This window comes from Prinia subflava, chromosome 14 (assembly GCF_021018805.1).
Source record: "Prinia subflava isolate CZ2003 ecotype Zambia chromosome 14, Cam_Psub_1.2, whole genome shotgun sequence".
Taxonomy (NCBI): domain Eukaryota; kingdom Metazoa; phylum Chordata; class Aves; order Passeriformes; family Cisticolidae; genus Prinia; species Prinia subflava.
In genome coordinates, this window is record NC_086260.1 from 3,374,268 (window position 1) to 3,386,276 (window position 12,009).

General features: G+C 42.5%; 1 protein-coding gene across 4 annotated transcripts in view; it reads left to right on the top strand.

The window, feature by feature from the left end:
- SHQ1 (SHQ1, H/ACA ribonucleoprotein assembly factor) overlaps nucleotides 1-10,022 on the top strand; it is a 39,034-nt gene extending 29,012 nt beyond the window's left edge. For all 4 annotated transcript variants that reach the window (XM_063411765.1, XM_063411767.1, XM_063411766.1 and 1 more), the window contains one exon: nucleotides 8,844-10,022. In XM_063411765.1, coding sequence (XP_063267835.1) covers nucleotides 8,844-9,492 — 649 coding nt within the window. In that variant the 3' untranslated portion in view covers nucleotides 9,493-10,022. The remainder of the gene's footprint in view (nucleotides 1-8,843) is intronic.
- The last annotated feature ends 1,987 nt before the right edge of the window (nucleotides 10,023-12,009 follow it).

A 12,009-nucleotide genomic window follows, 5' to 3' on the forward strand; every position in this document is an offset into this window, starting at 1 on the left:
GACTTATTAACATAAAAGAAGTCACTTAAATTGAAACGATGTTGCTATGTTTTATATTTGATTTATGGTTAACAAACTGTAATACTTTAAGCTATGTAGATAGCAGCTCATGTTTACAAGACTGCCAGTTGGATTGCAGTGTAAGTACATCACTCTTGGTTTCAGAATCCACGTAATGCCCTTTGAAAGCCAGAATTCCAAGATTAAAGCATTTTATGTTACCCTTAAGCCCTCTAGATTCTCCCATCAGCCGTTGTTTATGGGGCAGGGCTGTGTTTTGTCACCTGCACAGTTTGGGGAGGCTCTCATGCCCAGAGAAGTCTCTTGGTGCTGCATTTCTGCTCCTCTCCATTTGACGTGGGGGCATCTTGCTCACAGCATTTTCCAGAATTTTTGGACCCAGCACTCATTTTCCAGTGTGATTTTCCTGTTTGCAGTGAAGATTTGCTGTGCAGGGAACGCTTTTCCAGTCCTGACTTTGTCTAATGTCTGTGAGGGAAGGAGTAAAAAAGCCTTTATAAACCTCCCAACCCACGCCTTGTGCTCTTGTCCCTTCCCCACGTCCTTTGACACCTCCACCAGGCACGAGGTGTATCCAGAGCAGGAATCAGCATGGATCAGCTGCTGGTGGGTGCCTGCCCTGTCCTGCCTTGTCCCAGGAGGCTCATTATTTATCCCTCTGCTGATTTTCATAAAATACTCAGGAATTCAAAGATCTTTAAATTCTGGTTGCTCTTAAATTTGATGAAGTTGCCTGCTGTTTCCAGGAGTTGTTAGAAAGGAAATGATTAGCGGTCAGTATGGACATGGACAGTGTAATTGTGCAAAGCTAGGTTATTTAGGCTAAAAATCAGAGTTCATCTTGAGAGACAGCATGAATTCCTACCTGCATAAAAGATCTTGCACAGACTGAGCACTTTTTTTTTTTTTTTGAGCACTGAGTCAAAGTTTAGAAATTAAAGTCTTTGTGTTGAGGAGATGGTTTGGTTCTTTCCTATGAAAACAGTGATTAATCCAGGACTAATTCCTGTGAACAAATGTTGTGTTTTTGCTGTTGTGTTTACACTCATCTGTCTTTTGTTGCAGATAAGGTAGAAGATTAGTTAAAGTTTAGGTCAATTTTTACCTAAGTCCTGAAGAAAATGGTCCTGTTTTTCCTTTACTAAAACATTCTTCCATTATCTTCTGTACTCATTGATCAGAGCTAATGAGATTTTAATGGAGTTATTTATGGCTTCTCCCTCTTACTATAAAAGTGTATAATAAACTGAGCACATGAAACTGTTGGATGGTGCTGTTTGTTTTTATCTCTGTTAATTGTACAACCTCTTCTGTGATTCTTTCAGATCTCCTAAGCCAGGCAGGGTATGATGAGCTAACCAGCTAATAAAGGCTGGAAAGAAATTTAGTAGAGGTTACTTATTTATCTTTCTGATGATTTTAAAATATTTTCTGTGCTCTTCTGAGGGCCTTTTGCTGCCATGAAAGGGTTCAGGTGCTTCGTGTATTTTTCAGTTCATGCCTTAAATTTTGTGGTAGTATTGTTGGGATTTAACTTTTAGCTTAAAAGGAATAGTTGTGTTCCCAGCTGTGGATGAAATAAAATCTGTACACAGATTGCCCAAACTTGTGTGGAATTGAGGTAAAAGTGTGTAGTAAGGTACTTTAGCAATAAAAACAGTGTGAAGTTAGTTGTTGTCATGGTCTGTAATACAGCAGTGTGCATGACAGGCAAAGTGGGTGGCACTACTAACACTTCCCAAGATTACTTTCTGCTCTGAATTTCCTTCAGAACTTCTTTTGGAGTATTTTGGTTCCCTGATCCTGAACTTGCTTTTTCAAAGCTATTTCACAATGATTGGAGGTCACTGACTAGTGTATAATTGAAGCACTCATTATAAATAACCTTGAAAGTGAAATAATAAATGGTGGAATATGTGAGATGCTATAAAACACATTCTAAAAGGTGTAATTGAGCCTTACTCTCTTGTCTCCAGGCAGATTCTGAGCCTCAAGTTCTTTTGCAACCCATGACTTTTTAAAGAGTGCTTTGGGCAAATGGATGGTGCCTTTAGTGTGATGAGTTTCTTATTATTGCACCTAAATGTCCATTTGTGAGGGTTCTTTTCCCGAACTGGGGGGGTTTTGTGATCTAACCTCATTGTTGGACCATTTATGCAATTTTGTGCCTGTTGACTCGAGCTGTTTCTGCATTAATGAATTCTGCTTTAGTATTCAACGCCATCATCGTTATTGCTCCTGTGTCTTACCAGTCAGGGCTGATCAAACCTAGACTCTTTCATGTCTTGAATATTTTATTAAAATCAAATTGTCTGTCAATTCTGTATCATAGGAATTCAATCTTTTTTTTGTTCTTTCAAGCTGCCTGTCTGGTGTGGAGGGATGTTTCTCGTTGTTTGTTGCCTTTCTGAAAGAGTTGTGCTACTTTTGGGCTAAACCCCTGAAGTTTAAGTTCTGTTACAGCCATTTGAGAATTTCCAGTGCTTTTTCCTCCACCCCTGGCTCTCAGAATATGCTGATCAGTGACAGGGTGATCTCAGTTACCAGCTTCAAGGTTTCCCCAAAGGTCACCAGTTTGGTTGCTCCAGTAGCTGTTCTGGACAGAAGCTGCATCTGAATTTTGGAGCAAATAATAATTTATTTTCTTCTTGATGGACTAGTTGGGTGCTTTGCCAGCTGTGTCATTCTTGTATGAGCTCACTTTCTTATCTTCTGCTTTCGTGTTTGGCTGCAAACTCGTTGAGCCTTCTGCTTTGAGAGAACTTGGGCTGTAGAGTTACTGCCATAGGGATATTGATTTCCATCAGAATTGTGGCACAGTTCATGTGAGAAGTTCATTTGGCATTATCTGGAGACTGGATGTTGAACAATGCCTCTTCATACCCCTGATGTCTGGGCAGATAAGGCTTGGGCTGGAAGACAGGGATGGAATCAGCAAGAACCACTGTGGGCAGGGGGAAAGTGAGACCATCTGAAGGGTGTGGAGAGCCTGTCCCTTTGCAGGTGCCCTTTTGTTCAGTAGTGACACGCCCTGCAGAAATACCAGCCATGTCCCATTGCAGCCTGTGCTCAACCAGTCTGCTGGCAAGGCAGAAAATTTCATTATTCCTTATAGTTCCAGTGACATTTCAATGTCTCGCAGATAGTAAATTTGCACACTCTCTGTCTCTGAACTGCTGAGACTCTGGGATAATATCTGGTGATGTCTGAGATAATATTAACTCTAGAATTGTCTTAATACTTGCAGTGCCTCTGGCTAAATGAATAATTGTGGGCAATTGTAAGCAGTGCTGCCAGGTATGTAATTTGGAACACATTTAAAGTGGGGATACTGGTCTGGTTGTATTGCTTGGTGTCTTATCTGCTTTATCAAAGAAAGGCTGTCTGTGAAACTTTCTCTCCTAAGTCTGAGTTTTGCCAGGCCTTGTGGAGAAAGGTAGTGTAAATATTGCCTCTTTAAACTTGGTAACTTCTTGTGTGTTAAAGACACAAAATGAAGGCTCTGGTGATGCAGCAGACAGGAAGCCTCTCATTTGATGCAGCAGCTTTGCTGTGAGGTGGATCCTGTGTGTGCAGAGCTCCTGCTGAGTGGAGATAAGTTAAATAAGAGCCCTTTCTGTGTGTGTCAGGCCTGCTGAGGGCACAGCCCTGCTGGTTTGTGTGTGAGTGCATCCCGGGGAGCTGCTGGCAGGGACACGTCTGCGCCTGACGCCTCTGCTGCCTCCCAGACTTGTTTATCGTGCCTGCAAGGCTTACAGATAATTAATGGAAAGTGTTTCACACTCTGGAACAGGCCTTGTCAGCCCTGTGGAGCTGAGTCCTGCCAGCACGAGGACTGATTCCCACTGGAACACCGAGTGGGGCCTACCCACATGCAGGCAGCATCATTTTTAGTTAATTCCAAGATGAGTTAGGTCCCGTTCAAACACCAGGCTGGCCAGCAGAGCTGCTGTCAGTGTCTGTGGTACTGAGGGTCCTGTGCTTGCTTCCTTTCCTGCTGTGCTGGGGCAGGAGCAGCCTGATGTGCCCTGGCAGCTCAGAGCTGTTACTTGGCCAGGACTGAGCCTGGGGAGATACCAGGGAGACTCTGCTGGGTTGTGCTGTGTCTTACACCTTGTTTACACTGAGTACTTCAGAGCAGGGGGTGTTTGTATACATCTGTGAATGCAAAGCCAAATTGATGAGCCAGTAGAAATAATCCTGCTATTGTTTACAACAACAAAGGCACGCTGGAGCTTGTGCCTGTGCAGGAAAAGTCACTTTCCATTCCACAGCAGGATGTGACTGACTCCAGCTTTGGGAGACTGTGCTGCCAGTGTGAGTCTTTTCATAGGAACATGGAATGGTTTGGGTTGGAAGGACCCTAAAGATCAGCCAGTGACACCTTCCACCATCCCAGGGTACTCCTGGCCCTGTCCAACCATCCCTGCCAGGGATCCAGGGGCAGCCACAGCTTCTCTGGGCAGTGACATTCGCTCCCATGTTTACAAATAATTTGCAGAGTTTTAGATCTGTAATTCCCCTGCCATGATTGAGTATGCAGTGCCACCATCATTCAGAATGAGGAGCAGACTGCTGATTTTTATGTTTTCAAGTTCTCTTTGAGTTGTTGGATCTTTTTAACACAACTGCTAAAACAAGAGTACTACAAGTAAGGGAAGTACCAGGCAGATGGGAAGGTCTAAGCAATTAACACTGTTTCTTTAAACCTTTTTTCTTACATAGTGCTCACTGATGGACATAGTATACAGAAGCACAATTATTTTTTTCTTCATCATTTGGGAAAAATGAGAGGATTTTATGGCTTCATGTACCCTCCCACCAAGTCCTGAATTTATTTTTTACTGTCAGTGACTGGGTTGATTTTTGTCCTCCCTTCCAGCTTATGTGAAATCATCCTTGGAAACAATCAAATCCCTGGTGTCTGTCTGCAGTGAGACTTCTCCTCACAGCTCTGTGTTCTGGATTTAACAGCTGTCTTGACCCTTCAGCCCCTGGTGCTCCCTGTACTCCCTGGAACAGAAAGCAGAACTGGAGCTTGTAGAAGTTTGGCTTTACCTGGAGCTGTGTCCTGCTCTGTTCCCATGCTGGTTGTCACTTGTGTCCCATCACCATCTCTTCTCTTCATGCTGCCACAGGTGGCCTTTGCCATAAACCCCTCATGATTTCCCTTTCCTGTTGCTACAATCCTCTTTTTATTTTTCTCAGACTTCTATCCATCTCCCTTTATTTGCTAAATCTCCTTTGATTCTTTGTTCTTTTCAGCCCAGTTTCACTCCTTTATAATCTAATATCTGTAGAACAAGATTTTTTTCTTCTTCTAGCACCTGAAGAAACTCTCCTGTGCCTAGACAAGGATTACTGTAGTTCTGTCTTGGAATTTTAATTCCAGACTACATGGACAAGCCCCAAGATGCTTCTCTTATCTGTTCCTCAAAGCTATGCATTAAACAAAACATGCATCTGATCAGTTTAACCTGTAATTAAACATTTTCCTTAAGCAACTGACATCGTGATAACTAATAATTATCATGTGTAGCACCTTTAAAACCTATTATGCATGTTTATGTAAGAACACTATTACCATAATAATAAGATATCATTACCACAAATGTGCATACTGAATGAGCATGTCTTAAAGTAATCATGGATTCCATTAATCATACTTGAAAAATTAAAGTATTTGCTATCTAATGTCTCAAACACTACTTGAAAGATTTTGGAAACAGCAGGGCCTGTTTACTGCAGGTCTCTCATTCACAAGATCTCGTTTCTGGTGTCTCATTTTTTGTTTTCCTGAATTGGTGCTTATCTTTACCTTGGGAATCCATCACCTCAGAGAGCCATGTTCTCTCTTTAAAAGCATTTCCATGTTGATTTTTAGACTTCTTGCCTTGTTTCTGTCCAGGGAGTGCTGCCACCTTTTCTTAAAGCTGATGTGAAATGCACTGCTGAAACTTGGTTCTCCTTCAAATTAGATAATTGCCTTAAAGGTGATGAACTGGTGGCTAATTGTAATTCTCTTAGTCCCTTGCACAGGGGCAGAGAAGAAACAACCCTTCTTCAGGTGTTCTTTGTTGTTTGGGTTTCTTCAATACAAGATTCTGGAGTGGGGAGCGGAGGTTTTTGGGTTCCTGTATAAAATTGTTAAAGGGTGACAGTTTTGCCTCATACTGAAAAGTTGAGCTCTGTAGATTCTGATGGAGACTGGATGAGCAGAGTGAAAGCTGGGAAGAAGCATTTGACCTACTGAGAAAACTGAAACCAGACTTTTCTGTACAGTTAGAATATTTGGGGTTGGAAGGGACCTTTAAAGGCCAACTAGTCCAACCCCACTGCAATGAGCAGGGACATCAAATACCTGATGTGGCCAAGAGCTAAAAAACCAACTTAATTGCTTTAGAAAGATCATTCTTTTATCTGTCAGCAGGACCATTTTGATTTTAGTAGCACAACGTGTGTTGAGTCAAACAAGTTTATCACTGTGTATTTTTTTTTCTTAACATTTGGCATTAGGTAACCTGGAACAGCAAAATATTTATTAATGCCAAAAAAGCACGTTAGGTCATACAACTCCTCAATACTTGATGCAGTTCTGTGATATGTTTCTGTATCTTACTATATAAACTACATTATAAGAGAGTAGTGAAAGAAGTGGAGAGAATTTAAAGGACTGAGAGTCTGGAGGAGGGAAAATAGTAATGATAAGGTAGAAAAAATAGGCAAAAATAGGAAAAAAACCAAAAAAATACAGGATTAGGAAACAAATGAGCAGATACAATGGAAGTGGGGAGAAACAGGACTTTGAAATTTGCTTTTCTGTCATAATGCCAGCAGTGGAACAGGGGGATGAGACAGGCAGTGGAAACTGGGGGGAAATTGTTGTGCCAGCGGGTGTGTCATGAGTTGCTTATGATGCCAACAAATTAAAGAGAACCACATAAAATGGGCCAGAGCAGGGTTCTGTGACAGGGCACAGCCACCCTTTGGAGCTCCTGTGGCAGGCAGGGATCAGGAGAGGAAAAGGAACTGAACCTTTGTGTTCTGAGCAGCTCTCACAGGGGGAGGGGGCACACACAGAGTTAAAGGAAGGAAAGAGGCTGTTTAAAAGCAAAATGCTTGCTGAAAGGGATATAAACTCCTGTGACTCGGGGTATAAATCAGCCTCTCCCCAGATTTCCCTGCAGCCACTTGTTTTGTTGCCACCTACCTGCAAGGCTGCATGAACTTCTCAATGTATCACTTGGCTTCTTTTCCTTTCTCTTTACTGATGGAGCAGGGAGAATGCTTGCTTTGTTCCCAATTAGTTTGGCAATTTCTCAAATCCCCCATAACTTTGAGAAAAATGCAAGTCCTTGGCAAAAAAATGGAGGTAAATTGCCAGAAAGAAAAGATGATTCTAATATGTTTTTAGAGTATGGTACCTCATTTTTTTATTAGAGGCTGGTAGGATCATGTTGCATTTAATTGTTAGCTTTAGATTTGAAAATTCTAGAAATAGAAATTGTTTTCTGTTGCTTTACTTCTGGGAAAGTTACTTCTCGGTTTCCTAGTCTGTGGGTTGAACTAAGGAAATCAACTGTGTTTTAGTCAAAGTTTTTAAAGCATTTAAATGTGGCACGGTCTGTAAAACGTGTAAGAAGCTGCACTGAATTTCCCTTCCCCCACTTAAAAATACAACTCCTTTAGGAGCAAAAAAAAAAAAAAGTGGAAGCATCTATGTTATACTGAGTAATTATGCCCCCTGGGAAATAGAATATAAAGATCTTTAAAACCATTCAAGTGAGAGAAGGAGCACTTTAACTTCTGCCTGGCAGGAGCCGTGTATTCCATCCCTTGCTCCGGTGTCAGTGTGTCGTGCCTTGCAGGTTCACAGCTCTGGCAGAGGAAATGAAACCCAGGCAGTTACTGCAGGATTTATAGCAGACCTGCTGCTGCAGGAAGTGGTGAAAAGCTGATTGATAGTCTGAGGCAAAACTCCACAACAAGAAACAGGATGTATGTTTGGGCTTTTATACCCATTTTCCCCTCTGCCCTCACCCTCCTTCATTTCGAGGCACTCTGGTGCTTTTTAGTCTCTGTTTATAAATCCACGGTGCCCTTTTCTGGTGAGGCACGTGCTGGCTTCCAGCACTCGAGGAAATGGATGGGGCTGGACAGAGGTTTGAAGCCAGTGTGCTGTGTCTGCTCTGTGAGGGGTTTTTATCTGAATTGTCCTGTTACTCCTGCTGAATCACATTTCACTGAGTTCCAGAGAGGGGTGAAGCACATCTGTAGCCAGAGTCACTGAACATCTCCTGTGGTCGTGGGTGCACCAGGCTGGGCGGGAGAGCAGGAGCACAGATCACTAATCAGCCCTGTTCTCTTGGTTCATGTGCATTTCACAGGGTTTATTTATCTGGGATTTATCTGGGAGGGTAGGAAACCAAAATGGTTTTGTTGCACATAAACTGCAGCCAGCCAACCCTGTGCTTCAGAGTGTGCTGCTAAAGAGAGCAAACCTGAAAGGTTTGTTCTGAAATCTCTTCTCCCTCCCTGGGCCCTGCTGAAGCATCCAGCAGCAGGATCATTCAGGATGGTATCCTCAAAGCCTTGCAGTGGGATATTGTCTAACCTTGTGGGAGAACTTACCCTAAATAATGGTAATTATGAATCCTTCTGACTTTTTTTCTTCCTGTAACATCCACTTTTACAACCAGGGTTGAAGAAGAAAGTTGTTTGCATACCAAGCAAACGGAAGAAATGTTTAAAATTCATGTTCTCATTATCAAATGGGCAAGTTCTGTTTGTCAGGTTCAATAACATCTTGTTCTTTGTTAAAGGTCAAAAAAGTTGGCTGCACTCAGTGAGTCCTTGCAGAAAACCACGCTCAGCAAGTCCCACGTGGGGCTGGAGCTGGAGGAGCTGGAAGCAGCAGCAGTGCTGGTACAGGAGGAAGAGAAGGCGTTAAAAGCTGCTGGCACAGTTTCCAAGCAACAGCTGCTTTGCTCTGAGTCGGAGACGAGTGACTCTGAAGAATCCAGCAGCACTTCATCATCTGAGACAGAAGGCTCTGATTCAGATGAGCAGGAGTCCTCGACCAGCGAAGATGGGGAAATAAATTCTTCCCAAGGCGTGCTCCAGGAGGAGAGGACAGCTCCACTTATTGACTGTAATGGATTGAGGCAGGGCACAAACACTTCAGCGATGGAGGTCAGTGATGGAAAATCAAAGGTTTCCCTGCAATCTACCTCTCCTGCTGGAAAACTGGTAGAGGAATTAGAAATGCAAATCCACTCTGCAATGAGACTTTCAGAGCAGCCTGAAGGATTGGCTACTGCAGGCTGCATTTCACAGGAACAAGAAGAAAAGCCTGTAGCCGAGCCTGACAGATTTTCAGAAGATGCTCCCGTGAAGGGAAATTTCTTGGAGGTGTCTCCCAAGCCAAACCCGTTCCTTTTTCTCTGCAGCACAAATGAAGATGAGGACTGAAGGAGCGTGCAGGAACACAGTGTGACCCCACAGGCTCCCAGCTTGTTCTGTAATGAACTGTCCCAAGGCTGTCCTGTGCTGCACAAAGATGTTTTTCTTTTTTGTTGAAGGACAAGACTGCTTTGAAAAGAATTGATAAGACTATGTGATACTTTCACAGTTAATTTTAATTTTTCTCCAATTCAACAGTCTCACATTTCATGTGAGGATATATTATTTCAATAAACTTCTAGAAACAGTTTTCATTAAGCTTATTCAGTGATAGAATGATGTCCTAATCAAATAGAACTGAAATGACTCATTTTAATTTTCTTTAGCCATTGGGATTTACTTGAAAAATATCCTCATTATGTTTGTATAAACTTGTTTATGAAATTATACTGTTATTTTAAAATGCTTCATGGCAAACCACTTCAAATAACGGTTATAAATTTAAAAGTTTAAATAGTGATGGAAATTATTTTAAATTATGTAAATTCTCTTATTTTTTGGTACAAAATAAAGGAAATTTCTATGCCATCAATACAAGATCCAATGGTTGTGTCTTTTATGTCTAACAGATAGAAGTTTATATTTCTGCAGTTCTTCCACAAGTTCTTTCAGCAGTTTTGTCATGTATTCATTCTTTTGTGCTGTTTTTGAAGTGTTTCTATGTGTGGACACTTCTGTTGCTGTTTCAAGAACAGAAATCCCAATTATTTCATGTTTTTCTGCTGGTGGTCTCAGTTCCACCACAGCAGTGTTAGCCAGAGTGAAGGAACAACACAGTTTGTGGATCTTGGAACAAGACTGACAGCAAACCTGGCCTGGGTAGTCCTGGCTTTGTTAGTCTGGCCCACAGCTTTGGCCAATTTATTAATCATTTTTCCTTTTAAAATGCTCAGATAATCCAGTCATGTTAATGCAGTTTGTTAGCTAATTTATGTTATTGAAATCAGGTGCCTGCTCCCAATTATCTGCTCTTCTGTTAGCTAATTCCTGCAGGAGCTGGGAAGGTGGAACATGGACTACCACGTTTGGCTCAGCAGGAGCACAGGCTCAACAGGAGCATCTGATTCACTCCTCTGGAGAAGCAAGTTTTGATTACTTTTCAACCTTTTTTCTATTAAAAAGATGTATAAAAATCCTAATCTAAAGGACTTACTTTTCACCAGTGCTGTTCCCAGCCGGAAATCAGCAGGTGAGCTCTGTTCCTGCACCAGCTCAGCTCAGTGAGAGCTGCAGCTCTCACCTGCCAATATTTTTTATGTTCTTAAATACCTGCTGGTCGCTTAATCAGTCTCTGTGTTCTGTTCCCTGGGGGAGAAACCTTTCCCATCCTCTATGGAAGGGAGCTCTTACTCTTCTAAATGCCAGCAATAAAATCCACACTGGAGCTGCCAGAGCCTGAGAGAAGGGGGAAATGCACGTCAGGAGAGAAGAGCAATGGTCCTGCTCTCCCCAAATTCCAGGGCTGAACTCAGGAGCTTCTGCAGCTGAACAGGGCCTGAAGAAAGCTGTGCAAAATTCTGTGTTTTCTGCTCGTGGAGCTGATAAGGGATGTTGATTGCTGTGGGTTGATTGATGGCAATTTTATATGATCTCTGTAGGGGTGGGGTGTGAAGTTTTTGCATGTGGGGTGATTGGAATTTCACCTGAGGCTGTGAGTACCCAGTACAGTGGAGTGCTCAGGATGGGCAGGGTCTGTGTGAAAAGGAAGCCTTGCTTCTCCACAAAGAATGCACAGAGACACTTCTAAAAGAAGAGTGGGGCTTTAGTGCTGTTTAGCCAAAATTGAGGCTCACTGAGTCCGTGAAGTATCAACACCTGGGAAAACAATACAAAAAACACCCCAAACACACACAAAAAAAAGGAATTCCTAAGAAGTCACATTTATTTAGGAGGGAGGGAGGCCTTTGCATCCAGGAGTTGGCAGGAAAAGGATGAAGATGTTTTAGGGACATCCTTTTTCATGTAGTACTTCACAACTAAGGTGTTAACAGCAACAAGTGAAATACTGGAAACCATCAGGAGCTAAACAGAAGCAGGTTTTGATTTTTATTCCCTTTTCTCATGGGAACAGTGCCACATTTTCCTCTTTCCCCAAATTAAAAATTAGAGCTGAATTGATTAAATATCTTTCCTTTCCCTGGCTTTTCTTAATTCTAAACAGATCTGTGAAAAGCTCGTAAAGGCTTTGCTGCACGTCAAAACAAGAAAGCATCGATTAGAGTTGATTTACTGCAATAAATGATAAATATGGCCAAGGCATTGATTCACAGCCCTGAGTGAGGGGGCCGGGTGACCCTCCAGCAGTGCCACAGCTGAGAGTTGTCACAGCCCAGCCATGGCTCAAGGCTGCAGAAAACAAACAGGGAAACATGTCAGGCAGATAAATTGCTCTGCTGTTTAGAGCTCTCCGTGGAGGCCATTTGTCTCCAAGATAAGGAAGAATGCACTCCAAAGCCGGGGGGAGATAAGCTGGGAGAAGAAAATGAATGTGGAGCCGCTGAGTGGCACAGGGAGCAGAGAGGGTCC